Below are 27,420 nucleotides of genomic sequence, written 5' to 3'. Positions count from 1 at the left end.
CTTTAATGAAACTTGATATTGTTAAATTTTTGGAGCTGAATAAACCATTTTTGAACCATTATTCAACCACTGATTATACTATGAACCATTTATGTATGTGAGTGATGTCACATCCACCCAGACTCCGTCAAATGAATCCCCTCAGAGAATTCAAAAACAAAATACAATTGCTACAATTGTCCCTGTATTTTTCATCCAAAATGCCATGAATGCTACTTTTGTAACGAGATTATAACGGTCATTTTTGAGGCGACACAAAACTCCCACTGGGTTTTTATTCCTCATCAAGTCCACGACCTGGACTCAGAGCCAGTGCAGGCTTTTCTGGGGCCCGAAGCAAAAATCCCCTCGGGGCCCTACACTTCGCATCCCAAGGCTATTTGACGAAGAGCAAACCCATTTATGTTCAAAAACAGTTCCACTGCGCAGTAGTGCAGGACAGAAGTGGAACATAATGACCTTCATTTGGGCCCTGACCCTCTGTGTGAGAACCACTAACCACTAAGCCACTGTCACACCTCTGGTCCCAGACCCACAGTTTGGGAACGGCTAATTTAAAACTAACTGAACCCTGCACCTGACAGTAATTTATTTTAGACAAGCACATTCGGAGAACCAGTTACTGAAAGTGACTTTCTCTTGAGAACCGTGTGGATTCAACTTCCCTCTGAGACAGATGTAACTTTACTCTCTTCTGATCCTCTGCTAGAGACGACAAGATGATTGTTTAAATGAGTGTGTGGCCAATGCAGCCCTGAGTCCGAGCAGAGAAAACATGAGGCGAGCGTGAGGCGAGCGTGAGGCGAACACCGGGAGACAGGGGACAGTGACAGGGGGAAGGCGGTCGGTCTCTCCTGCTCATCCACTTCAGCAGACGGCTCCTCTTTGGTGTTATATGGTAGTCGGCGGAGAGTGAGTGAGCGCTGTCAGAGAGCCTGTCGCCGCAACAACGTGTTGATTAGAGATTAGATTATGAGATGTGGGGCCTTTGAGGCTGCGGGGGCCCTACGCAACATGCAGGAAAAAATAGCCTGGGAAAATCCAAGCTGTAAATGTGAAAGGCAATAATCGAAAGCTGCAGGCCCGGAGCCGAGGCAGATCCACAACGGTGAGTCGCTTTCAATGTTTTTTTTTTCTTTTTTATGAAAAAATGGGAATAACTCTGTCACTGACTCCTCACGTGCATGAAGTAGGTAAACGTCCTTCCTCCAGCAGAGGGCGCACTATCACGGTGGATCTGGCTCCAGGTCTGCTGCCTTCCCCGCCTCGTGAGGGGAGAGTGTAGTAATCCACGTATGTTCCTTTCTGTTTGTTCTCTGTTCATGTCTCTGCAGTGACACATATTTAAGGGTTCCCTCCTCCTCACCACGTCGCTCACAGAAGCACGAGCCTCGTCTCGTCTCAAAGCGGGGCTCAGCTGTGACTGTGCCTTTTGAACAGACACGGCTCCGTCAGCGACCCGTAAAAGCCGCGCTGATCAAACCGCTCCGTGTGGACTGAAGCGGGATGGTGACGGGCCCGCGGGCTGTGAAGTCCTTCAGGCGCCGCTCCACTGGCTCTGGACTTGGACCTGGCTCTGACCCGGGCTGTGATCAGAGCAGGCAGAGTCCCGTCACAAACGGGATCAAGGCGTTCGTTTGTCAGGAAACGTCAGCGTCAGATCCATCCTAAAGTCTGCCTCACATCTTCCTTACCAGATTTAAGCTGTTTTAGAAAGATGTGTTCGACATTATTATAAAACACCAGGAACAAGGCAGAGAACACCACCTCAACGCCTAAATGAAGGCCTTGTCACAAAATGATTAATAAAGTCAAATTTACTGCATGAGTTTGATGAAAATACAAAAATCCTGAACTTTTCAAATGAAAGTAAATTCATCCTCAATTTGAGAAACTCATTTCAGGAACTCTGTCCATGAGCCAAGTTTTCTTTTTAACACATAGATCAACAACACTCTTATCTGAAGTAAATTAAAATGATAGTCTGTAAGTTCAGCAGTATATGTATGTACTCTAACTCGTAAACTCGGGACAGAATCACCATAACCTGAGAAGGATCATTTAAAGATGGCTGCTCCCGACGTGACATGTAACAAATGTAAATCAGCAGTGTTGTTGAGCAGATGTTTTCACAAATAAACTTGTTGTCAACGCGAAACGGATCATGTGCTCTGTTCCTAAAGTCTCAATTAACCGTTAAAAGGAGAATTATGAAACTACTAGTGCTGAATTATCACTGTACTTACAACAATTATAATAAATACGCTATACTATGCTACTATATTTTACAATATCACAGTGAGGTTTGTCCCCTCCTGGAACTGCCACCTTAATGTGGTGGAGGGGTTTGAGCGCCCGAATGATCCTGGGGGCTCTATTGTCGGGCGTTCGTGCCCCTGTAGGGTCTCCCATGACAAACTGGTCCTAGGTGACGGGTCAGACAAAGAGCGGTTCAGGAAATGGACAAGTGGAAGAAAATGGATGGATGGAAGGATGGATAGAAGGATGGATGGATGGATGGACAATGGTTCTCTGTAAACTGATTATAACACTCAAACATGAGCAACAAAGTTGTAACTTTTATCTCCGATGTTTCCAACCTGGACTACTGGAATGCTCGGAGAAAATGTTTGATCCTGGTCGATTTTTCCAACTTATATAAACGCAGAATAAACGCGTCAGAGCCGTGCATTATCGAAGGAATAATGATGAATGAGGTGTTAATGATCAGAAATATATGGTTCACAAGCGGAAATGTGATCTGTCTGATGCTTACTCTCCCTTACTTAAAAGAACAGTTTCTCCATACTGAGATATGTTCTTACCTGAGCTTAGATGAGTTGATACGTACGTTTCTGGTCGTTGTGCGTGTACTCAGTCATGCAAAACGACCAAAGAACAAATGTTAGCATTTGGCCTCTCCCAGTGTATTCCTATAGCTCCAAACGGGGGTGAAGTTAGAAGCAAACGAGCTCTTCCACGGGCACAAAGACCAGACAGGTTCAATCAATTCGTCTAAGCTCAGATAAAAACATATCGCCGTATGGAAAAACGGTGGCCTGTTCCTTTAACCAGCCAATCAGAATCGAGTATTCACCCAGACCATGGTGTAAATATAATTGACGGCTGGTTCTGCAATTGAACACAACGTAAGTATCTAATGATTAATGTCAGGGAACCAGGAACCTTCAAGTTTTGCTCTCTTTCTCTCCCCCATTTTGCAATCTTACATTCTATCTCTACAAGAATGTTCATCTCATTGTAAGTGCGATGATATCTTTTTTTTATCATTAAAAGTGTAAAAAAAACTTGCCTCACGGACCAATTTCTTGAAATGAGTTTCTCAAATCAGGACAAATTTACTTATTTCAAGAAAAAAAGGAAGAAGCAGGTTCCCGTCGTGACCTTTTTGCTTTTGAATCTCCCTCGTTCCTCTGTTTGCAAATATTAATGACAGAAAATGAAATCTAAGGACATGATATTTGGGGACTGCACTAAAATCCTGTTCCCGAGCGTTTCCTGAGCGTAAGTGAGTATGACAGCTCGGTAACAGCTCGGTGTCGGCTCACTCTTGTTTTAAAGATTTCTGGTTGCCGTGGCGATGCCGCAGGGACCGTGTTTCGCTGACGGGGGGCGCTCTCTCGGTCCCGGTGCATTGTGGGCAAAGCTGAGGTCTCATTCTCGGGGCCAGAGTCGATGGGAGACGATTAAAACTGTAATGAGCGCTTTTCCCCGATGACCCGAACTGCATTAACGTGTGACAGACAAACGAACAAAAGAATCCACTCGTCATCAGCGGAGCTCGGACACTTCAGAGACGCTGACGGACTGACGGACGCTCCGCTGCTGACGCTGAGGCGGCCACGGGAAAGTCACCTGTCTGACCACCAAGAGGGAAACATAGACAGGGCCTTAAATGTCAAGACTCTTTACCCCCACATGAACCAAGCACATTTTCTCCTGTTGCTCATTACCCAAATCTAAAAGAAGAAAAAGGCAAAATACTACAAAAAATTGGATGAAAACGAGGATGAAAACGCGACAAAAGAGAGACAAAAGAGAGACAAAATGTGACAAAAAGTGACGACAACACAGCAAGGAAAAATATTTGTTTAGATCAGTTTTGTAGGTCTTATGGCTGATGTACACTGTGCGATTTTGTTTTTGTCTTAAAAGATTTTGAGACGTCACATTGAAGACAAGGAGGATGGTAAAATCATGAGCTGCTCTCATCTCCACTGTGCGATGGTTCAAAGAGACAATTATAGCTAAAATAAAAGTTTATCATAGAGAATATCAGGCTCCAGAAGGCGCGTGTTTAGCTGAAGAGAGTGCTGCATGCTAGCGGCGTTTATTTCTGTGGAAAAGTGCAGGGAAAGTTCTGTAAAATGCGGAGTCGGCCCCGCTCAGGCCTGGCCTCTGTTGCTTTGACTCTGAGAGCCTGCGGTGTTGACGGGACACTGACAGAGATCCTCTCTGTAGGGAGAGGAGGCTCACTCTGAGACTGTTCCAAAACATCACACTCGGTTGCAGCTCGTCTTAGGCTGTAGGTCATACAGTGAGACAAGGACTAGAACCTTCGTATGATCAAAGACGTTTCTCCAGTCGAGAAGCTTTTAGATTTGGGTAAAGCTGAACTGGAGAAAATGCACTTGGTTAATGTGGGGGTTAAGAGGTTAAAATGTGAGGCAGAGTTGGGTGGAGGCTGACTCAAAGTCAAAGTTAGTCCCCTGGTCTTTGGGAACATGGACTGTGTGCGGACTTTGGTTTTGCTTCTTTCCCTCAAACTGAAATCCGCTTGTCCCACATTGACTGAATCGAACAGATCCCAAACTAGGAATAAACTGAACTGAACAAAAGTCAAACACCTGACACACAGACTGCCTCTCTTTTCAACACCATTATTGTTTGTTTTGTGATTCTAATTTTCATATCTTCAATACAACCGACCTTTTGCAAAACCAAAGCGGTCAGTCCAGTGATATCTTATGTCAACCATTGGTATCCGTCATTCTCTGGACCTCCCCTTTCAGACCAACAAAAGCAGAAACAGTAGTGCTTCGATACCAGTACTTTAACGATACTTGGTTTTCAACAAGAACTAGAAACAGATCAATAATGTGAGGAAGACCTGCACATTTACAACATCAGGTTCATCTACAATGTCAAGAAATGGGTAAAAAACTGGGAATAATTTGGGGGAAAAAATAGAGAAATTGTGGCAAAAAAGGAGGGAAAAAAGTAAAAATAATTGGGGGGATCCGGTTTAAAATAGAAAAATCAAAAATGTCTCAAAAAGTATATTACTATATTTCTAGTCAAAATGTATTTACTTGAGTGAAATCTGGGCCTGCTTAGTTGAACACAATGCTGAAGTTGTTGCAGGAATGGGGGACAGACACACACTAAGATCAGTCTCTCTCTTTCATCTGGTCTTTACAGCAGCCATGGCTCACATAGAGATGTTGTGGAGAAAGGGATCAGAACTAAAATAGCTTTATTTCCCAGAATGTAGAACTCCTTGACAGCCAAAAACTGTCCTTGGGTAGATCAGCGAAGCAGTTCAGGTATTTCTTCTGCTCCTGCAAAGTCATGTCCTTTCCAACTGCAGCTGTGGGGGTCCTAACCAAACAAAACCCCAAATCATGCTTCTCATTGGTCAGAAACACTCAGTCCGTATTGTTCAAGGTATTCAGACAGAACCTTTCTCTCCTGTAGTTCTTTCTGGCAATTCTTAACAAAAAGAGTTTTTCTGATGATGTCTCCATCGACAAAGCTCACATTTGCACTACGTTGTGCATTTCCACTGACATCTGTGGATTCATCGATTTGCAAATTTCCCACAGACGCCCAAAACAATCTTTTCAATGTGGGGAGACATGTTTTCACTATGTCTGGATATTGTATTATTTGACAGGGGGACTTGAGCTATTTGTGAAATATCTCTTTAAGATCCTTTTGCAGGCAGACAGTATCAGCGTGTGGCAGTTTCAGCTTTAAAGGTCATATGTCAAAAATCTTCAAATAGAAGGACTGCATGAATAAAAAGAAAATTAATATCTACAGAAATCAACAACACGCTGGTACTAGGAAATGAGGCCCGATGTCACAAATCCTGAAACGTCACAGTCCTGTTCCACTCGCAGTGGTGGTTTTCCTCATTAACACTGCCTGTTTCTCCATTTGTTGACGCAGGTGAACAAAATAGTCTATGTTCTTGTTTTGAAGTGAGGGGTGTTTTGTCTGGAGATGGGGGTCAGGTTGGTGGAGATGTGTGCAGTCGCGACAGCGCTTCTGTCATCTGTAAGTTACATACGTAAGTTACATACGTAAGTTACATACGTACATACGTAAGTTACATACGTACAACTTACCACCAGTGAATGAAGAACAAATCTCTTATCTGGTGTCACGTGAAAAAGCACTCAAAAAAGCACTTGGTTGGTTCCCTCTGGGGGCCCTCTGGTGGCCGCTGGGTGTACTGCGCACTGGGAGAGAGGACGTCATTTGGGCAGGAGCAGGTCACCTGACAACTCCCATAATGCAGTTCTCTGCATAAGTTTTCCTCAGAACAGAAGGATGAGGTTCTTTAGGTCAGGAAGTGTCACAATAAACTGGTTTCACTTTAGAAATATAATCTGGTGGAGCCGTGAGTAAAAAAGTCTGTCCTCTGCTCATTATAATTTAACATTAGGGAACCATGACTCAGTAAAGCAGCAGCAGGATGGGGATGAACAGCGCCATGGAGTGGACAGATGATGTAACTGCATCATCAAAATCATTAGGAAGACTGTGTGTATCAAGCATTTACTGCAGGCTTCAGAGTAATGGGTTGGTTCATGGGGGCCTTGACTGATGGGGGCCCAGGCAGCCGCCTGCCTGGCCTTATGGCAAACTACACCTCTGAAACACATCAATAAAATGCCAGTTGTAGACTACTTGTTTTTAGTGCCCTCTAGTGGAAGAGTGTGTAACTGTTCTACCTGTGAAACGCAGATCAGGTGAAATTTAAGGTAAACACTGCAATGGAGCTAATGCATGTGAAAATGAGTGGCTGTATCTGAAATGTCATTCTCACTTTATTGTTATTCCATTTCTATCTAGATTTTAATAGGAATATAATCTGCATAACCTCTACTGACCCGATAGTGAGGACTAGTCCACACATGACCTTTGTTGGGCGACACTGTAGTACAGCGGTTAGGAGTGTGGAGTTTGCATGTTCTCCTCGTGTATGTGTAGGTTTCCTCCGGGCACTCCGGTTTCCCCTACCACTTAAAACATGTACAATAGGCCAGGATGAATGAGAGTGTGTTTGAGAGTGTGCAGGGGGGACGACGGATGGAAATTATAGGCCAGTGTAATGCCTCATTTGAAAGACCTACAAAACTGATCGTATTTGTTGTTGCTTTTCTTCTCTTTCTGTCACGTTTTAAAATTGTATTATTGTTGCTTTTCCAGTACATTGTTGTTGCTCCTTTGTTGTTTCTTTGTTGCATTTTTATTGTGTTTTTGTCACTCTTTTGTGTCTTTTTTTGTGTTTTTTACTTGTATTGAACCAGCTTGTTCATTGTCTCACACACAGGCTCCATAAAAGAAGCTGGATCTCACTAAAAACATGGATGGTTCACGCCGCGGTGGTTTTCGTTCCGTAAAACCTCTGATCGAAGTCCGTTTGTAATCTACCGGAGCAGAGCGGGCGCTTCATTACCGGGCTGCTCCCGCTGCGCAGAGGGTCAGAGGTCAGGGGTCGAGGGTCACACGGATGAATAATGGAGGAGGCTGAATAAAACCAGGATTGATCTGTTGGGGAATCTGGGTCAGGTCCAAGGAAAACCTCAGGGGCGGCTTTAATGAGACGACCGGACAAACGCGGCCTCAACATGACAAACCAAACAACCAGAGGGGAGCCTCATGTACATGTTTTGGATGGTAGAGGAAACCTACACGGAGGAAATGAGGGAAAAAATGATCCAAGTTTTGATGCTGTTGGTCCAGGGACAGCATTAAAGGAAGTGACCTGGTTGTTTTTTATCGTTTTCCCAATGTTTTCTTTTCATTTTTGGTCATTTTCTTATACAAATAGTTTCCCTATTTCCCCCCATTTCCCCCATACATTGGAGATGAACCCAATATTGTAAATGTGCAGATCTTCCACACATTATTGTTCTGTTTCTGGTTCTACATGACAAATATTTAAGTATAGGTATCGTTCAGGTATCGGTATTGAAAACCAATTATCGTTAAAGTGCTGGTGTCAAACAAAATTGTACGGTACCCAGCCCTAAATTTAAGTAACTTCACATTGCACTGACAATGAGTTAAACTTACTGATGATGATTACTGACCCAGACAAGGGTTTAGGCTGGTTTGAAAAGCAAATGTCCAGTAAATATAAAGTCCATCGGCCAAAAAGGCAGACAAGAAACAATATGGAGAGAGAAAACAGAAAAAGACTACTGTATTTTCCGGACTTTTTTTCATGGTTTGGCTAAGGGTGTGACTAAAAGTCAGGTGCGACTTATATATCAAAATATATAATTTCACAATTGTTATTTTCATACTGACAGCCACTAAAGGGCCCTCTAGGCTTGTGTACCAGTATCTGCTACTCCTGTATGGTTTTACAATGACAAATAAAGCACTTACTTGCTTACTTACTGTACCACTGAAAATAAGTGAGGGACTGGCGGAAAGCGGAGATTACTCTTACTGCCATGAAGAAAACTAAAAAAGCTAACTACGAGCTAAAAGCTAGCTAGAGGAACGAGTTTGCAAATGGGTGCTTGAACAACGTGCTGCCGGGAGAGGCTTGTCAACGGTGCAGCTACGCTAGTGCGACTTATACTCCGGAGCGATTTATAGTCCAGAAAATACGGTAAATACAATATTTGACCCAAGTGACAAAGGGTAGAGTCATTCCTGCAGACTGTGCGCCTCTTTATACACTGCCCCTACAGGCCAAAGCTGCAACTGCACTTATGGGAAAGAGCAAACTCTAAATGGCGATAAAACTCCCAGCTCAGAGGCACCACCGGGGTCCGGACCAAATCACCTCGAGGTCCACGTCCGGACCTGAGTCGGGAGTTTGAGACGGCCTGGTCTAGACAGTATGTGCTTCTCTTTCATAAATGATCAAAAATCATGTTTAGTCCATATTTAGCCCGGTTATAGGTATGATACAGTAGAGTTTGTAGTGCAGTACTCACGGTTACTTACTTGAAGGGCTTCTCCCCGGTGTGCGTGCGGATGTGGTTGTTGAGCGTGGTGGCGCCGGCGAACGCCCGGCCGCAGTATCCGCACTTAAAGGGCCGGTCGCTGGAGTGCGTGACCACGTGGTTCCTCAGCTCCGACGGCTGCGAGAAAGACTGGGAGCAGTGGCCGCACTGGTACGGCCTGGAAAACACAGGAGGAAACACATGAGGGCAGCGCTTCTCGAGGCCCGCAGCTCCAACCTTCACACGGCCAAGAAAAAGATCACGCGCTCCGGGTTGTTCCGCCTTAAACTCAGATTACAGCACCTTTCACTGTAATAATCATAATCCTAATTCAGCACATTGTTTCCAGTTCAGCTTTACCCAAATCTAAAAGCTTCTTTACCTAAGAGCTTACAGTGTATAACTAGCCTACGACCTACGAAACTGAGTTTATGTCACATTTTTATTGTTTGCTTTTTCATCGCTTTTTTGTCACTCTCTTGTCACAAATGAAGTGGTGTTAAAGTAGTCAGATCTTGACACAATTCAATTCAATACAATATTTGACATACGGACCGTAGATATAGGATAGAAGAGATAACCGGTGTTCCATTCAACCCCATTCATAGTAATGATCCCGAGTGGTCTCCTACAAAGACTGTTCCTTAAAAGGGCGAAAAGGCAGAAAGGCAAAGTGCTCCACCTGTCATAGACTTAGGCTTCCACTTTTTATTGCTGATGTACAAAAACAGCCTGGTTAAAAATATGATACCTACCCTAGTGTTGTCACATGGATCGTAGTAATTGTTTGAAAAAGATGGGGATAAAAGAGTTCTTCAAATTATTAGTGCTACCCAAGATGACCTGGCACCACTCAAAGAACTCCAACACTGTTTACCAGAGAAACAAATACAATAACATACGGTTCATGGTGGCTTTGACCCATACAGTACTTATATACAACACAAACAACACAGGTGACAAACTGCAACCCTGCGGTGCCCCAGTAAGTGTGGCTGGATAAAGTTAAATGCAGATGCGAAATCACCAGGGTGTTGGCAGCCTCAGGGTGTGTGAGCGTCAGATTGAGGAGAGTAGCAAATGCATTTATCTCCTCCTCTGCCGGACCTTTAGGCAAATTGAAGTGGGTCAAGCACTGGTCACTCATAATCAGACATGTCAGCGCTACAGGCCTTTAATCGTCGAGGACCCGGCCCTTAGGTGACATGAATTTGGGAACAGGAACAATAACAGATTTTTTTTCCACAGAGCGGGTACCTTACAAAGCTCAAGAGATTTTGACAGAAATGTGACAGGAAATATCTGTAAGTTCCTCTGCAGAAGGTTTAGGACTCGACCTCCAAACCCATGTGGGCCAGGGCTCTTCCTCTCTTTCCCTTTAAGAAGTTTCACAACCTTGTTTTTGTCAATATGAACACGTTTTTCGGCTCAGTGACACGATTTCTCAAAAAAGACAATTACAACCAGAGTTAAGTCCTTCAAACTTAAGCACTGTAGTAAATTGACTTTGTGACAGACCACCTCTGATGTTGATCTGCCTGCGCTCACACCGCTCCCGTATGATAAAGAAGATAAACAAAGTTCTTCTTCGACCATAACCAGGCAGACTGAAGCCGTTTCCAAACCTCGGAACCGCTGGGAAGCACTGCTCTTTTACACTTCTCCAGCCTAATCTGTGCCTTGTTTCCATTTGTCCAGAGCCGGAGCATCTCTCATCTCTATCTGCGCTCGGTAGAACATGGTTAACGCGGCTGTAATAACAAGCCGTGTCGGTGAGTCCTATTCATCATCCGCCTCTGGGACCGCGGCTGTACCGACGTGAACCACACGATGGAGCCGATAACTGCAGCACCGGGCCCCGAGCCGCACACTGGACTTTGGTTTCTAGGATTATATTCAAACATATTTAAAGATATTCTGCTTTTGTGGCAGAGGATCTTTCAATCTGTCACTGAAGTTCACATGTTTTTAGTCCCTTCTTTAACTTTTGATTTTTAAATTACGAAATTAACACATTGCTGATTTTAGAAAAGCAATTTGCTATAGCCTCAGATCTACATGCACATTTTGCTACAGAAACAAGTTTAAATGCATTCTTCTGTGCTTAGACCTCTGGATACAAACACAGCGCGCAAATCTAAGCTAGTGTCAAAAGAGCAACAAAAAATGTGCCGGAAATACAACGATAACACAATAAAAAAGTGACAAAAACACAAACTAAAAAGAGTGATGAAAAAGTGACCAAAACAAACACAACAAAAAAACACAGATGAAAACAGGACAAAAATGTTTTAAAAAGTGACAACAATGCGTCAGTTTTGTAGGTCTTAGCTTTCAAATGAGGCATTACTGCAGAAAATGCGCTCGGTCAAGGTTTAGTCCTGTATATAGTGGGTACCAGATGTGGGTACCAGATTTGCATGTTTTTATTAATCTCTGGCATGAAACCAGAATTTACTTTTTTAGGTCAATTAGAATGTTCAAAAATATGTCTATTTGCTAAATGCCAGAATGAGAGATAGAATTTTCTACACGGTTTTATATTTCTTTTTACAAAGCCAAAAGTTTACATACATTTCATATAATATTTGGTAGAATTGCCTTTTGTATTTCCTTCCACAAGCTTCTCACAATAGTTGGATGAGTTTTGGTCCATTCCTCCAAACAGAACTGGTGTAACTGAGACACATTTGTAGCCACCTTGCGTTCCTATGCCTTTTCAGCTCTGCCCATACATTTACGACTGGACTGAGATCAGGACTTTGTGATGACCACTTAAAAACATCGACTTTGTTTTCCTTAAGCCTCTCTGTAACCAGTATTGACAGTTTGCTTTGGGTCATTGTCCATTTGAAAGACGCATCTGTGTCCAAGCTTTAACTTCCTGGCTGATGTCTTGAGATGTTGCTCTAATATTTCCACATAGTGTTCTTTCTTCATGATGTCATTTGTGAAGTGCACCAGTCCCTCCCACAGCAAAACAACCCCACAGCATGATGCTCTCACTCTGGATAATGACAAACGCTTACCAGGTTCAGCATCTTCACCAGGTCTTTTGTAGAAAGTAAAAAAAAAATCTTCTAGAATTTAGCAAATAGAAATATTTGCTAAATGCTAGACCCAAAAGACAAAAAAGTTAATGTGTTTTTATAAGGTGTATGTAAACATCTGGTAGGTCCATGTTTAGCTCTGATCTGACCTGGTTTAGTTCTTGGTTTAGCTCTGGTTTAGCTCTGATTCTGTCCTGGTTAAGTTCTTGGTTTAGCTCTGGTTTAGCTCTGATTCTGTCCTGGTCAAGTTCTTGGTTTAGCTCTGGTTTAGCTCTGATTCAGTCCTGGTTTGGCCCTGGTGTAATCCCTCCTCTGGCCCGTGCGTCTCTGCTGTAATTGTGTGGCTCCCATATTGATAACGGACTGTGGGCTGGGGCTGATAACAGCCGCAGATACAGGGGCAGTCCATTAGAGGGAACTGTAGTGGCCGCCCTCCGGACCCCCCTCTGGCCCTCAGGCCCGGACAGTATCTCCCACCGCTGAAGATCGATGTAACGGGGGTCGGGCAATAAATCCAATTAATTCAACTTTGTCTTCTTAATTTTACTGCTGACACTTTTTTGTCGAAGTGATGAATACTGTGGGACTCACTTTATAATAACGGCTCACGGTTAAGTATTTGGAGAATACTTCAATCTTTCCTTATCATCTCTAATAATCATTTAGTCTGGCGGAAGATTATATATATATATATATATATGTGATGACTGATGACTTCACTGCAGCCCTAAGCCTTGGTCACATGAGAGGACAAACTTTACTTTCCACCACTGTTGATCTTTCTTTTGAGTATAACTCGTCTCTCTAACTTGTTTCTCTAACTCGTCTCTCTAACTTGTTTCTCTAACTCGTCTCTCTAACTTGTCTCTCTAACTTGTTTCTCCAACTCGTCTCTATAACTCGTCTCTATAACTCGTCTCACTAACTTGTCTCTCTAACTTGTCTCTCTAACTTGTCTCTCTAACTTGTTTCTCTAACTTGTCTCTCTAACTCGTCTCTCTAACTTGTTTCTCTAACTCGTCTCTCTAACTTGTCTCTCTAACTCGTCTCTCTAACTTGTTTCTCTAACTCGTCTCTCTAACTTGTTTCTCTAACTCGTCTCTCTAACTTGTCTCTCTAACTCGTCTCTCTAACTTGTCTCTCTAACTTGTTTCTCCAACTCGTCTCTCTAACTTGTCTCTCTAACTTGTTTCTCCAACTCGTCTCTATAACTCGTCTCTCTAACTTGTCTCTCTAACTTGTTTCTCCAACTCGTCTCTATAACTCGTCTCTCTAACTTGTCTCTCTAACTTGTCTCTCTAACTCGTCTCTCTAACTTGTCTCTCTAACTTGTTTCTCCAACTCGTCTCTATAACTCGTCTCTATAACTCGTCTCACTAACTTGTCTCTCTAACTTGTCTCTCTAACTTGTCTCTCTAACTCGTCTCTCTAACTTGTTTCTCTAACTCGTCTCTCTAACTTGTTTCTCTAACTCGTCTCTCTAACTTGTCTCTCTAACTTGTTTCTCCAACTCGTCTCTATAACTCGTCTCACTAACTTGTCTCTCTAACTTGTCTCTCTAACTTGTCTCTCTAAATTGTTTCTCTAACTCGTCTCTCTAACTCGTCTCACTAACTTGTCTCTCTAACTTGTCTCTCTAACTTGTCTCTCTAAATTGTTTCTCTAACTCGTCTCTCTAACTCGTCTCTCTAACTCGTTTCTCTAACTCGTCTCTCTAACTTGTCTCTCTGACTCGTCTCTCTAACTCGTCTCTCTGACTCGTCTCTCTAACTCGTCTCTCTAACTTGTTTCTCTAACTTGTTTCTCTAACTCGTCTCTCTAACTTGTGTCTCTAACTCGTCTCTCTAACTTGTTTCTCTAACTCGTCTCTCTAACTCGTCTCTCTAACTTGTCTCTCTAACTCGTCTCTCTAACTTGTTTCTCTAACTCGTCTCTCTAACTTGTCTCTCTAACTCGTCTCTCTATCTCCTCTCTCTGACTCGTCTCTCTAACTTGTTTCTCTAACTTGTTTCTCTAACTTGTTTTTCTAACTCGTCTCTCTAACTTGTCTCTCTAACTTGTTTCTCTAACTTGTTTCTCTAACTTGTCTCTCTAACTCATCTCTCTAACTTGTGTCTCTAACTCGTCTCTCTAACTTGTTTCTCTAACTCGTCTCTCTAACTCGTCTCTCTAACTTGTCTCTCTAACTCGTCTCTCTAACTTGTTTCTCTAACTCGTCTCTCTAACTTGTCTCTCTAACTCGTCTCTCTAACTCGTCTCTCTGACTCGTCTCTCTAACTTGTTTCTCTAACTTGTTTCTCTAACTTGTTTTTCTAACTCGTCTCTCTAACTTGTCTCTCTAACTTGTTTCTCTAACTTGTTTCTCTAACTTGTCTCTCTAACTCATCTCTCTAACTCGTCTCTCTGACTTGTTTCTCTAACTTGTTTCTCTAACTCGTCTCTCTAACTCGTCTCTCTAAATTGTTTCTCTAACTTGTTTCTCTAACTTGTTTCTCTAACTTGTTCCTCTAACTTGTCTCTCTAACTTGTCTCTCTAACTCGTCTCTCTAACTTGTTTCTCTAACTCGTCTCTCTAACTTGTTTCTCTAACTCGTCTCTCTAACTTGTCTCTCTAACTTGTTTCTCCAACTCGTCTCTATAACTCGTCTCACTAACTTGTCTCTCTAACTCGTCTCTCTAACTTGTTTCTCTAACTCGTCTCTCTAACTTGTCTCTCTAAATTGTTTCTCTAACTCGTCTCTCTAACTCGTCTCTCTAACTCGTCTCTCTAACTTGTTTCTCTAACTCGTCTCTCTAACTTGTCTCTCTAACTCGTCTCTCTAACTCGTCTCTCTAACTCGTCTCTCTAACTCGTCTCTCTAACTCGTCTCTCTAACTTGTCTCTCTAACTCGTCTCTCTAACTTGTTTCTCTAACTCGTCTCTCTAACTTGTCTCTCTAAATTGTTTCTCTAACTCGTCTCTCTAACTCGTCTCTCTAACTCGTCTCTCTAACTTGTTTCTCTAACTCGTCTCTCTAACTTGTCTCTCTAACTCGTCTCTCTAACTCGTCTCTCTAACTCGTCTCTCTAACTCGTCTCTCTAACTCGTCTCTCTAACTTGTCTCTCTAACTCGTCTCTCTAACTTGTTTCTCTAACTCGTCTCTCTAACTTGTCTCTCTAACTCGTCTCTCTAACTCGTCTCTCTGACTCGTCTCTCTAACTCGTCTCTCTAACTTGTTTCTCTAACTTGTTTCTCTAACTCGTCTCTCTAACTTGTGTCTCTAACTCGTCTCTCTAACTTGTTTCTCTAACTCGTCTCTCTAACTCGTCTCTCTAACTTGTCTCTCTAACTCGTCTCTCTAACTTGTTTCTCTAACTCGTCTCTCTAACTTGTCTCTCTAACTCGTCTCTCTAACTCGTCTCTCTGACTCGTCTCTCTAACTTGTTTCTCTAACTTGTTTCTCTAACTTGTTTTTCTAACTCGTCTCTCTAACTTGTCTCTCTAACTTGTTTCTCTAACTTGTTTCTCTAACTTGTCTCTCTAACTCATCTCTCTAACTCGTCTCTCTGACTTGTTTCTCTAACTTGTTTCTCTAACTCGTCTCTCTAACTCGTCTCTCTAAATTGTTTCTCTAACTTGTTTCTCTAACTTGTTTCTCTAACTCATCTCTCTAACTCGTCTCTCTGACTTGTTTCTCTAACTTGTTTCTCTAACTCGTCTCTCTAACTCGTCTCTCTAACTTGTTTCTCTAACTTGTTTCTCTAACTTGTTTCTCTAACTCGTCTCTCTAACTCGTCTCTCTAACTTGTTTCTCTAACTCGTCTCTCTAACTTGTCTCTCTAACTTGTTTCTAACTTGTCTCTCTAACTTGTTTCTCTAACTTGTTTCTCTAACTCGTCTCTCTAACTTGTCTCTCTAACTTGTCTCTCTAACCTGTTTCTCTAACTTGTCTCTCTGACTCGTCTCTCTAACTTGTTTCTCTAACTTGTTTCTCTAACTTGTCTCTCTAACTTGTCTCTCTAACTTGTTTCTCTAACTTGTCTCTCTATTTCATCTCTCTAACTTGTCTCTCTGACTTGTTTCTCTAACTTGTCTCTCTAACTTGTTTCTCTAACTTGTTTCTCTAACTCGTCTCTCTAACTCGTCTCTCTAACTTGTTTCTCTAACTTGTTTCTCTAACTTGTTTCTCTAACTTGTTTCTCTAACCTGTCTCTCTAACTTGTCTCTCTAACTTGTCTCTCTGACTTGTTTCTCTAACTTGTCTCTCTAACTTGTTTCTCTAACTTGTCTCTCTAACTTGTTTCTCTAACTTGTTTCTCTAACTCGTCTCTCTAACTTGTTTCTCTAACTTGTCTCTCTAACTTGTCTCTCTAACCTGTTTCTCTAACTTGTCTGACTCGTCTCTCTAACTTGTTTCTCTAACTTGTTTCTCTAACTCGTCTCTCTAACTTGTTTCTCTAACTTGTCTCTCTAACTTGTTTCTCTAACTTGTCTCTCTATCTCATCTCTCTAACTTGTCTCTCTAACTTGTTTCTCTAACTTGTCTCTCTAACTTGTTTCTCTAACTTGTTTCTCTAACTCGTCTCTCTAACTTGTTTCTCTAACTCGTCTCTCTAACTTGTTTCTCTAACTTGTCTCTCTTACCTGTTTCTCTAACTTGTCTCTCTAACTCGTCTCTCTAACTCGTCTCTCTAACTTGTCTCTCTAACTTGTCTTTCTAACTTGTTTCTCTAACTCGTCTCTCTAACTGAGACTCTGGTAACGCCTCGGACCCTCGAGTTGGGGACCCCTGACCTCGGCCACAGGAATCATGTCCACAAACAAAGTTTAAGGGCCTCGGGTGAACATGTAGAGAAATTATGTGAATCTTTTAATTGCTGACACTCCTGCATTTACAGTATTAAGTGTGTCCTAAAGTCTAGATGCCAACAGTTGATATTTGATATCTCTAAATGTACAGTTTTCCTTCACCTGCATCGCTTCGCCTCAACAAAACATTTCTCTCGACTTCAGAGAAATTTGTCCGGGCCTGTATCTTTGTATCTTTGTATCTCTGTATCTCTGTATCTCTGTATCTCTGTATCTCTGTATCTCTGTATCTCTGTATCTCTGTATCTCTGTATCTCTGTATCTCTGTTTCTCTGTTTCTCTGTTTCTCTGTTTCTCTGTATCTCTGTATCTCTGTATGTCTGTATGTCTGTATCTCTGTATCTCTGTATGTCTGTATGTCTGTATCTCTGTATCTCTGTATCTCTGTTTCTCTGTTTCTCTGTATCTCTGTACCTCTGTACCTCTGTTTCTCTGTTTCTCTGTTTCTCTGTATCTCTGTATCTCTGTATCTCTGTATCTATGTTTCTCTGTTTCTCTGTTTCTCTGTACCTCTGTACCTCTGTACCTCTGTACCTCTGTTTCTCTGTTTCTCTGTTTCTCTGTATCTCTGTATCTCTGTTTCTCTGTATCTCTGTATCTCTGTTTCTCTGTACCTCTGTTTCTCTGTTTCTCTGTTTCTCTGTATCTCTGTTTCTCTGTATCTCTGTATCTCTGTATCTCTGTTTCTCTGTATCTCTGTATCTCTGTATCTCTGTTTCTCTGTACCTCTGTTTCTCTGTTTCTCTGTTTCTCTGTATCTCTGTATCTCTGTTTCTCTGTACCTCTGTTTCTCTGTTTCTCTGTTTCTCTGTTTCTCTGTATCTCTGTTTCTCTGTATCTCTGTATCTCTGTACCTCTGTACCTCTGTTTCTCTGTTTCTCTGTTTCTCTGTATCTCTGTACCTCTGTACCTCTGTATCTCTGTATCTCTGTATCTCTGTATCTCTAGCCTGTGGATGATGGATGGCGCTGCAGTGAGGCCTCCTGCTGGTGGAGGGAGGTCAGGGTTCGAGTCCCTTTAGCCCCAGACCTCCATCGCTCTTCTCTGTCTGAGACCTTCTCACTTTCTTAATTTAGACCCAGGACAAATGTGAACCAGAGGCTGGGGATTCCACCAGAGCCGAGCCGGTCTGCGCCGTTTTATCAGGACGATGTTGAAACCAGGAGCTAACTCAAGGATCGACATGTGAAATAGATGTGTTTTCTGAAACATTTTATTGCATTTTTTTTTTTAGCAATTCCCAACGGGTTGACAACAAGGCACAGGCGGTCAGTAACAAAGTCAATTCTGGAGGATCAGAACTTTTATTCCACTACACTATAAAGGCTCCAAAGTCCATTTGTCCCTGTGTTTGGTTCACGTTAGCCTCCTTCCACCTGCCTTAAAGGAACAGGGCACCGTTTTTCCATTCTGAGATATGTTCTTACCTGAGCTTAGACGAGTTGATACGTACCTGTCTGGTCTTTGTGTGGGAGCTCAGTCACGCAAAACGACCAAAGATGTTGTTAGCATTTGGCCTCTCCAGTTATATACCTATAGCTCCAAATGGGGGTGAAGTTAAAAGCGACCACGCTCTTCCACGGGCACAAAGACCAGACAGGTACGGATCAACTCGTCTAAGCTCAGGTAAGAACATATCACAGTATGGAAGAACAGTGGCCTGCTCCTTTAACCAAGTGCATTTTCTCCAGTTGAGCTTTACCCAAATCAAAAAGCTCATTTGAAAGACCAACAAAACTCATCTAACTCATCACTCTGTAGCCGTGTTGTCATCACTTTTGACGTCTTTTTTGTTGCCTTTTCATCATTGTTTTTGTGGCTTTTTCATCACTTTTTCATCTCGTTTTTGTCATTCCTTTGTCACTCTGTCACATTTTTGTCCCTCTTTTGTTGTGTTTTCATCTTATTTTCGTCTCGTTTTTTGTTGCTCTTCGGTTAGATTTGGGTAAAGCCGAACTGGAGTTCATGCGCTCGCTTCAGGTGGGGGTTATGAGGTTAAAACTAAGATATTAAAGAGAATAAGTTGTTGTGTTTTCACCTGCAGCGTCTCAAACTGCTTGGTTAAAAGTGGTTTGGCAGGATATGTTGATTTGAAATCTCCATTGCTTTATTTACATGGCAATAATCCCATTGTGCATGTTTTAGGTTGATGGGGGAGCTAACCACTGTGCCACATGCATTATTCCGCCTTATCAGGGCTCTGCATAAAACCCTCTGTTTCCATCCGTCAGCTCAGGACGGCGGTTTCCCAAAAAAATCGCTTTTGCGCCGTAAAAACGAGAGAAAGACGCGCGAAAGAAAAATGTGTGCTTTAAAAATATCCGCGGGTTTTGTGTTTCCTGATTAAACAGGTCGCCGCGGTAACGGATGGCTCTGCTTCCCCGCGCGGCTAAAGTTAGTCCATTGTTTACGAGTCGCTCCTTCGAAAAATCCCACGTCGCCCCGGGGCTCCGCAAACAAAGCGCTCGGCGTCCGCGGGATGATACCGGGACCAGGAGCAAGCCGGGACTAAAGCCGGGACTAAAACAGGAGCAAAAATGAAGCGGCGTCCGAGATCAATGCAGCGCAAACAGGTAAAAGCCCCGAAGTGAAGGAGGAGGAGGAGGTCTGTGGAGCTCATAAATCACCGGAAATCCACCGAGGAAACACTCTCACGCTCAGGGTTTTGTGTTTTGAGCAGAAAGTGCAGCCGGAGACGCAGCGCGGGTCAAAAAAGGTCTAAACCAGGACTAAATCGGGACCAGACCCGCGAATAAAACTACCCCCCACCTGAGCCGAGCACATTTTCTCCAGTTTGGCTTTACCCAAATCTAAAAGCTTCCTGAAAAAAACACGTCAAAATGGAGATGAAAATGTGCTGCAGAAAAAAACAGTAAAAAAGTGACAAAAACACAACAAACAATCTACGAAAACAAGTCAAAAAAGATACAAAAACGCCATCAGCTCTCCAGTTGAGAAGCTTTTAGATTTGGGTATAGCTGAACTGGGGAAAGTACGTTCAGCTCCAGTTTGACTTTGACCCAAGATTCTTGAACAAAGTGTGAAAATAGCAACAAAAACTAAGCAAATGAGGATGAAAACACAGTAAAAACAACTCCCACCTGAACCGAGCACATTTTCTCCAGTTTGGCTTTACCCCAATCCAAAAGGTGAAAAAAGGTGTGAAAATAGCGACAGAGCTGAGACGCAAACAATGATGAAGATGTGACAAAAAAGTGAGAAAGCTTTGACGAAAAAGTGACGAAAAAATGACAAAAATGTGACAAAAAATGACACAAAAAAAGACAAAAAAATGTGACAAAAAATTGATTTAAAAAAATGACAAAAAAGCTACAAAATGAGTTGAATATCCAAAATATGATGTAGAAAGTGGCGACAAAGTGTGCTTTTGTCACTTTTTCGGTTTAATTGCTTTTTCAAGACGTTTTTAGATTTGGGTAAAGCCAAACTGGAGAACACGTGCTCGGTTCAGGTAGAGGTAAAGCGGTAGATAACTAAATATTACTAAACCAGGTCTGACAAGGACTGGTCAGACTTGTTTTAAATGTGATGTAAGTTGTGTTTCACTCACACAGATCTCACACATATTTAGAAAGTACAGGGCCAGATCTTGTGACTGGCGCAGTCCGTGCGCAACTCTAAACGCAACATAGTACACGCGCGATCTTGCATGTGGCGCATGGGGCGTTTTTTAAGAAAAAGAGGCCAACTGGTTCATTACAAGCAGCACTACTCTTCTGTGGCAACCTTCACAACCTTCCTCTTTACAACCCTTGCCTTGTCTTCTTCCTTAGAATCGACGTCAAATTGAAAACAAAAGCGAAATTGCCTTGAAAAGTCTGTTTGAGCGTAGGTTACGCACGGGTTTACGTTGATACTGTAGATCAACGCGCACACCCCAACACCAAAACACACCCCTAACACCAAAACAGTTTTCCATAAATAAACCACACACGCCTTCAACTGCCACAACACCAGGTCTGATCTGAGTTTTAAGGAGACATTTCCCTTGTGTGTCAGTCTTTATCTCCTGATGATGCTCCTTGTGTAGCCACAGCTCAGTCCAAAAGAAAGAAGCGCATTTTACAGGGCGCATTGCAACCTTTTTTTTTCAGCCGCTCCAAGAATGCTGCAGCTGTAGCGCAAATGTTCCAATACACTACAGTTTTCTTGCAACTACTCCATGACTCTGCAACTCCTCCACAGCCGATATGACAGTTTCTGATCAATTAAATCCTTTACATTTGGTAACTTTGCGCATTGGAACGGTGTCTAACGCCGAGGCTGCTGCCTCTCTGTCCCCGCCCGCTCACCTTGGATCTGCAGCGAGTGGCTGCAGCAGCGGAGGGACAGTTTTATTTCTTTTATCTTTATTAAACATTGCGCGTTGCATCACGCATGTTACGCATGTACAAGAGAACCCTGCATGGGGAGGGGCGGCACCACAACATCGCAATGCGAGTCTGTCCCCCCTCCTGTCCTGCCCACTTTTTGCGCCAGGTGTGACACTGATGATTGCAAGGAGCGCCACCCGTCTGCGTACTCGTCTTGTCTACAGCCTGCGCCATGAACCACAAGATCTGGCCCATAATGTTTTGGCTTTGATTCATCGCCTCATCAACGGCAGCTCTTTCCAATCATCCAATCACAGACCCTGCTCAAGCCGCGCCTTCACGTCAGCCAATCACCGCCGCGCTCATCCCTGCTCCAGCCACTCTTCGCACAGGTTCCCCTTCTCAAGCCCCCTGGTCAATCACTCATAGGGCTTTTCCACCAAGGTGTTGGTTCAGAGCTGGTTCTGGTGCCGGGTTGGTTCCAAACTGACTTGGTTTCCCACCAAAATGAGAGCTGTGCCTATTGTCACAGCAACGCTTTGGGAAGTCAACATCAAACATGGATAGTAACATCTTACTACAGCCACTTCTGGTTATAAAATACAGAAAAATAAGTTTATGTTTCAGTCACAGCAGCCGTTAACATTTTGATTTCTTCTTTCAAACTCTTGTTTTAGCTAAAGAGCATAAAGCAAAACATCAGTTTCCTCCACAGAGACTGTTTTGGCTTCTCCAGGAAGTTCTAAGCACAAACTAACTAATATTGATTGTTTGTTGGAGGAGAGAGCCACGCCCCCAGCCGCTGACATCACTGGTGCTCGTTTCTTGGTCCAGCTTTTAACTGGTTCCCAACCGGCACCAGATTTTGGAACAAAGAGCCAGCGTTTTGTCAGTGGAAAACGAAAGAACCGGTTCTGAAACTGGAACTGGCCCAGAACCAGCACCGGCACCAGCTTGGTGGAAAAGGGCTATCAGAGTTCCCCAGCCGTGCTACGACCCTCCTCCACCCCTTTCTCCGCCTGGACTCTCCCCAACTCTGCTCATCGTCGACTGGTCTCCCCGAGTCTCCCCGGGTCTCCCCAGGTCTCCCCTTCCATTACCACCAGCGTCCAGGCTCCGGGGAAGATTCTGGCTGTCCTTCATCAACGCCGTGCAGCCCCAATCATGATTCAATAAGATTTTCTTCCTGCCTTTTCTGTCTCTGTGAGTCTTTTCAGGTTGAAATGAGGAAACACACTGGCATATCGGCTGTACGCTTTGAGATGTGGATATAAATAATTGCTAACCCCAACCCTAAGGTGGCAGGTCACAGGTTAATGCTTTACAAAATGCCACGTTAAAGGGGCTAGATGCAAGTTCGCCATTTTATGCTCACTACTGCCACCTCAGGTCATACGTGTAACTGCAGCTTCTATATTGAGCTCGTGCATGACACCTTTTTGAGTGACAGTGCAGGATTTTAGAGGCAGTTGTGGTGAACAGGTCTGGGCTCATTCTACACATTAGGACAGGGGTAAGCAACGTCAGGCCCGGGAGCCAAATCCGGCCCTCCTGCACAGAACCTCTGGCCCTCAAGATGATTTTGAGAAACACATATCAGAGAGTACTTTGAACATAATTAGAGTTAAACAGGAGAAATAAAGGTATAAATACTGTCAATACACCCAGTCATTATGTACAACACTGGCATTTGAAAGAAGTGCACTGGAAAAAGAATAATTGTTTTGAGGAAGAAATGACATAAATCTACTTGAATTAAGAGATTAAAGTAGATTTGGTTTGGTCTTAGATGAGATAAAACCTCTAGTCGTAGTTATTCTCTTAATTCAGATAAATTTGTGTCATTTCACGTGAAAAAAAATATTTGTCTGATTCCAAGTGGGTTTTATTCTTGTTCCATTGGCGCTTTAGCATTTGTGTCTTGGATTAGTTCAAACCAACTCAAATTCAACACAGAAGAACTTTCATTCAAGCAATTTTAAGTCATTTATCTCATGATGGTCATTTTTCCAGTGTTTTGCTTTAGTTTGGGCTAATAATCAGTGGCTTCGGCCCTCGGTCTCTTTACAATGAAGAATATCGGCCCTCCGCCAAGAAAACTTGCCTACCCCTGCTCTAATAACTAGTAATTAGTGACTAACTAAAACCTAAACCAGATCCAAAGTCCCTCTGAGATAATCTTTCTGAGTAAATATGTGACAAAATAAAACCACACATTTAAACCTGGCTCAATCAACTCGTTAGATTGTGTTAATGAAAATATGCATAAGAAACCTTATTTTATATGAAAACTTACAGTGAAAGAAAATGTTCATGTTTCAGTAATCAGTCAGTAATCTACATCTAAAGTTTCACATTGATATCTCGACAAATGTTTTTCTCCTTTTCATCTGTCAAAAGTCATTCAAGGCCTGACACTTCAGGTGAAAATTCAGTTCAAAAATAAATCTAATTTTGCTTTGTTTTTTGGGTTCAAAGCTCAATGAAACAGGTACAAATTCGATGATGTGGAAAAACCCTTTTGGAACTGGAAAGTTTGGAGTCTGTAGGAGATAGACATTTCTTTCGATACCAGTACTTTAACAATACTTGGTTTTCGATACCGATACCTGAACAATTCTTTTTCTGATACGTATACTAGGCCTGAGACTAGACTGAAGCAGGCCTAAGACTAGACTAAAGCAGGCCTGAGACTAGACTAAAGCAGGCCTAAGACTAGACTAAAGCAGGCCTGAGACTAGACTAAAGCAGGCCTAAGACTAGACTAAAGCAGGCCTGAGACTAGACTAAAGCAGGCCTAAGACTAGACTAAAGCAGGCCTAAGACTAGACTAAAGCAGGCCTAAGACTAGACTAAAGCAGGCCTGAGACTAGACTAAAGCAGGCCTGAGACTAGACTAAAGCAGGCCTAAGACTAGACTAAAGCAGGCCTGAGACTAGACTAAAGCAGGCCTAAGACTAGACTAAAGCAGGCCTGAGACTAGACTAAAGCAGGCCTGAGACTAGACTAAAGCAGGCCTGAGACTAGACTAAAGCAGGCCTGAGACTAGACTAAAGCAGGCCTGAGACTAGACTAAAGCAGGCCTAAGACTAGACTAAAGCAGGCCTGAGACTAGACTAAAGCAGGCCTGAGACTAGACTAAAGCAGGCCTGAGACTAGACTAAAGCAGGCCTAAGACTAGACTAAAGCAGGCCTGAGACTAGACTAAAGCAGGCCTAAGACTAGACTAAAGCAGGCCTAAGACTAGACTAAAGCAGGCCTGAGACTAGACTAAAGCAGGCCTAAGACTAGACTAAAGCAGGCCTGAGACTAGACTAAAGCAGGCCTGAGACTAGACTAAAGCAGGCCTAAGACTAGACTAAAGCAGGCCTAAGACTAGACTAAAGCAGGCCTGAGACTAGACTAAAGCAGGCCTAAGACTAGACTAAAGCAGGCCTGAGACTAGACTAAAGCAGGCCTGAGACTAGACTAAAGCAGGCCTAAGACTAGACTAAAGCAGGCCTGAGACTAGACTAAAGCAGGCCTAAGACTAGACTAAAGCAGGCCTAAGACTAGACTAAAGCAGGCCTGAGACTAGACTAAAGCAGGCCTAAGACTAGACTAAAGCAGGCCTGAGACTAGACTAAAGCAGGCCTAAGACTAGACTAAAGCAGGCCTGAGACTAGACTAAAGCAGGCCTAAGACTAGACTAAAGCAGGCCTAAGACTAGACTAAAGCAGGCCTAAGACTAGACTAAAGCAGGCCTAAGACTAGACTAAAGCAGACCTAAGACTAGACTAAAGCAGGCCTAAGACTAGACTAAAGCAGGCCTAAGACTAGACTAAAGCAGGCCTGAGACTAGACTAAAGCAGGCCTAAGACTAGACTAAAGCAGGCCTAAGACTAGACTAAAGCAGGCCTAAGACTAGACTAAAGCAGGCCTGAGACTAGACTAAAGCAGGCCTAAGACTAGACTAAAGCAGGCCTGAGACTAGACTAAAGCAGGCCTAAGACTAGACTAAAGCAGGCCTGAGACTAGACTAAAGCAGGCCTAAGACTAGACTAAAGCAGGCCTGAGACTAGACTAAAGCAGGCCTGAGACTAGACTAAAGCAGGCCTAAGACTAGACTAAAGCAGGCCTAAGACTAGACTAAAGCAGGCCTAAGACTAGACTAAAGCAGGCCTGAGACTAGACTAAAGCAGACCTAAGACTAGACTAAAGCAGGCCTGAGACTAGACTAAAGCAGGCCTGAGACTAGACTAAAGCAGGCCTAAGACTAGACTAAAGCAGGCCTGAGACTAGACTAAAGCAGGCCTGAGACTAGACTAAAGCAGGCCTAAGACTAGACTAAAGCAGGCCTAAGACTAGACTAAAGCAGGCCTGAGACTAGACTAAAGCAGGCCTAAGACTAGACTAAAGCAGGCCTAAGACTAGACTAAAGCAGGCCTGAGACTAGACTAAAGCAGGCCTAAGACTAGACTAAAGCAGGCCTAAGACTAGACTAAAGCAGGCCTAAGACTAGACTAAAGCAGGCCTGAGACTAGACTAAAGCAGGCCTAAGACTAGACTAAAGCAGGCCTAAGACTAGACTAAAGCAGGCCTGAGACTAGACTAAAGCAGGCCTAAGACTAGACTAAAGCAGGCCTGAGACTAGACTAAAGCAGGCCTAAGACTAGACTAAAGCAGGCCTGAGACTAGACTAAAGCAGGCCTGAGACTAGACTAAAGCAGGCCTGAGACTAGACTAAAGCAGGCCTGAGACTAGACTAAAGCAGGCCTAAGACTAGACTAAAGCAGGCCTGAGACTAGACTAAAGCAGGCCTGAGACTAGACTAAAGCAGGCCTGAGACTAGACTAAAGCAGGCCTAAGACTAGACTAAAGCAGGCCTGAGACTAGACTAAAGCAGGCCTGAGACTAGACTAAAGCAGGCCTGAGACTAGACTAAAGCAGGCCTAAGTGTTGGGAACAATAGCAGTGTGTCAGAGCTGTACAAACAGGTAAAATGGCGTGAACAAAGTGAACAAACAGCGCGTCGGCGGAGCTCATAAATCACACTCAAACCCGCAGAGAGCGCTCGCCATCGGAAAGCTCTCAGCCGCAGTTTTTTCCACTCTTTTTTCCTGGTGGTGATTTTTGCATAAAGCGCAGTGGGCCGTGGGCGGGGGCGAGGGTCCGGGCCGAGGGTTCACCCCCCCCCCCCCGCATTTATTAGCGGCGTTTTCTATGAAGCGCCACATCGATTCCGCATACTTTAACTTGATAAATGTCGGGATATTATTTATTTAGCCGCGGCGCCGGACATTAATGCAGACTTATGGTTTATTATAGGCAGAGGAGGGGGGGGGGGGGGGGGGGGGGGGGGGGTTTGGGGAATATCTGCAGCACCAGCACATGCAAATCCCAGCCACGCCGTTTATTACAGTGAGCCGTGTTAGAGCTGATAATGTGGACTTAAGTGCGTGGACTGTGGGATAGAAACGGGACAAAACAAAGCATTAGACTCCCATTAGGAATAAACGAGGGGGGAAAACAAGGAGCGGCTACGAAAACAAGATTAGGTTTAAAGTTGAAATGAACGTAATCCGCCTCCGAGTGTGCAGCTATTTACATACTGATGGGTTTTGGGAGTCGTGAGCGCTTACGAAGAGCGTGAAGAGAGGAGAGGGCTGGGTGATGTTAAACCAGTCTGGTATCGGAAAAATGAAACGACCGGAAGCGGCAAAAGTTCTCTCGTTAGATCCGGGTTTTGATGCTGTTGGTCCAGGGACGGGATTAAAGGAAGTGATTAGGGACGACCGATGAAAATTATTAATGTGCACTGTCCCTTTTCAAATAAATAAAAATGCAAATTTGGTTGTTTTGCCCGATGCTTGCCCCATTTTCCAAACATTTTCCCCCCCTATTTTTGTTTTTTTTTGGCACCATTTTTTTCTCGTTTTCAAATTTTTGCCCAATTTCTTAAAACATTTTTTGCCCAAATATTTGCCTA

At 43.3% G+C, this 27,420-nt stretch overlaps 1 protein-coding gene across 1 annotated transcript in view; it reads right to left on the bottom strand.

Moving 5' to 3' along the window:
• The window catches only part of prdm6 (PR domain containing 6), a gene marked incomplete at its 5' end in the record, with an annotated part of 189,340 nt that overhangs the window by 464 nt on the left and 161,456 nt on the right, over window positions 1-27,420 (bottom strand). The window contains one exon of the mRNA XM_079567809.1: window positions 9,220-9,396. Coding sequence (XP_079423935.1) covers window positions 9,220-9,396 — 177 coding nt within the window. The remainder of the gene's footprint in view (window positions 1-9,219; window positions 9,397-27,420) is intronic.

The sequence above is a fragment of the Gobius niger genome (assembly GCF_951799975.1).
Source record: "Gobius niger genome assembly, chromosome: 1".
NCBI classification, from domain to species: domain Eukaryota; kingdom Metazoa; phylum Chordata; class Actinopteri; order Gobiiformes; family Gobiidae; genus Gobius; species Gobius niger.
The sequence above is the reverse complement of the archived record's forward strand: the minus strand, read 5'-3'. Positions and strand labels throughout refer to the sequence as shown.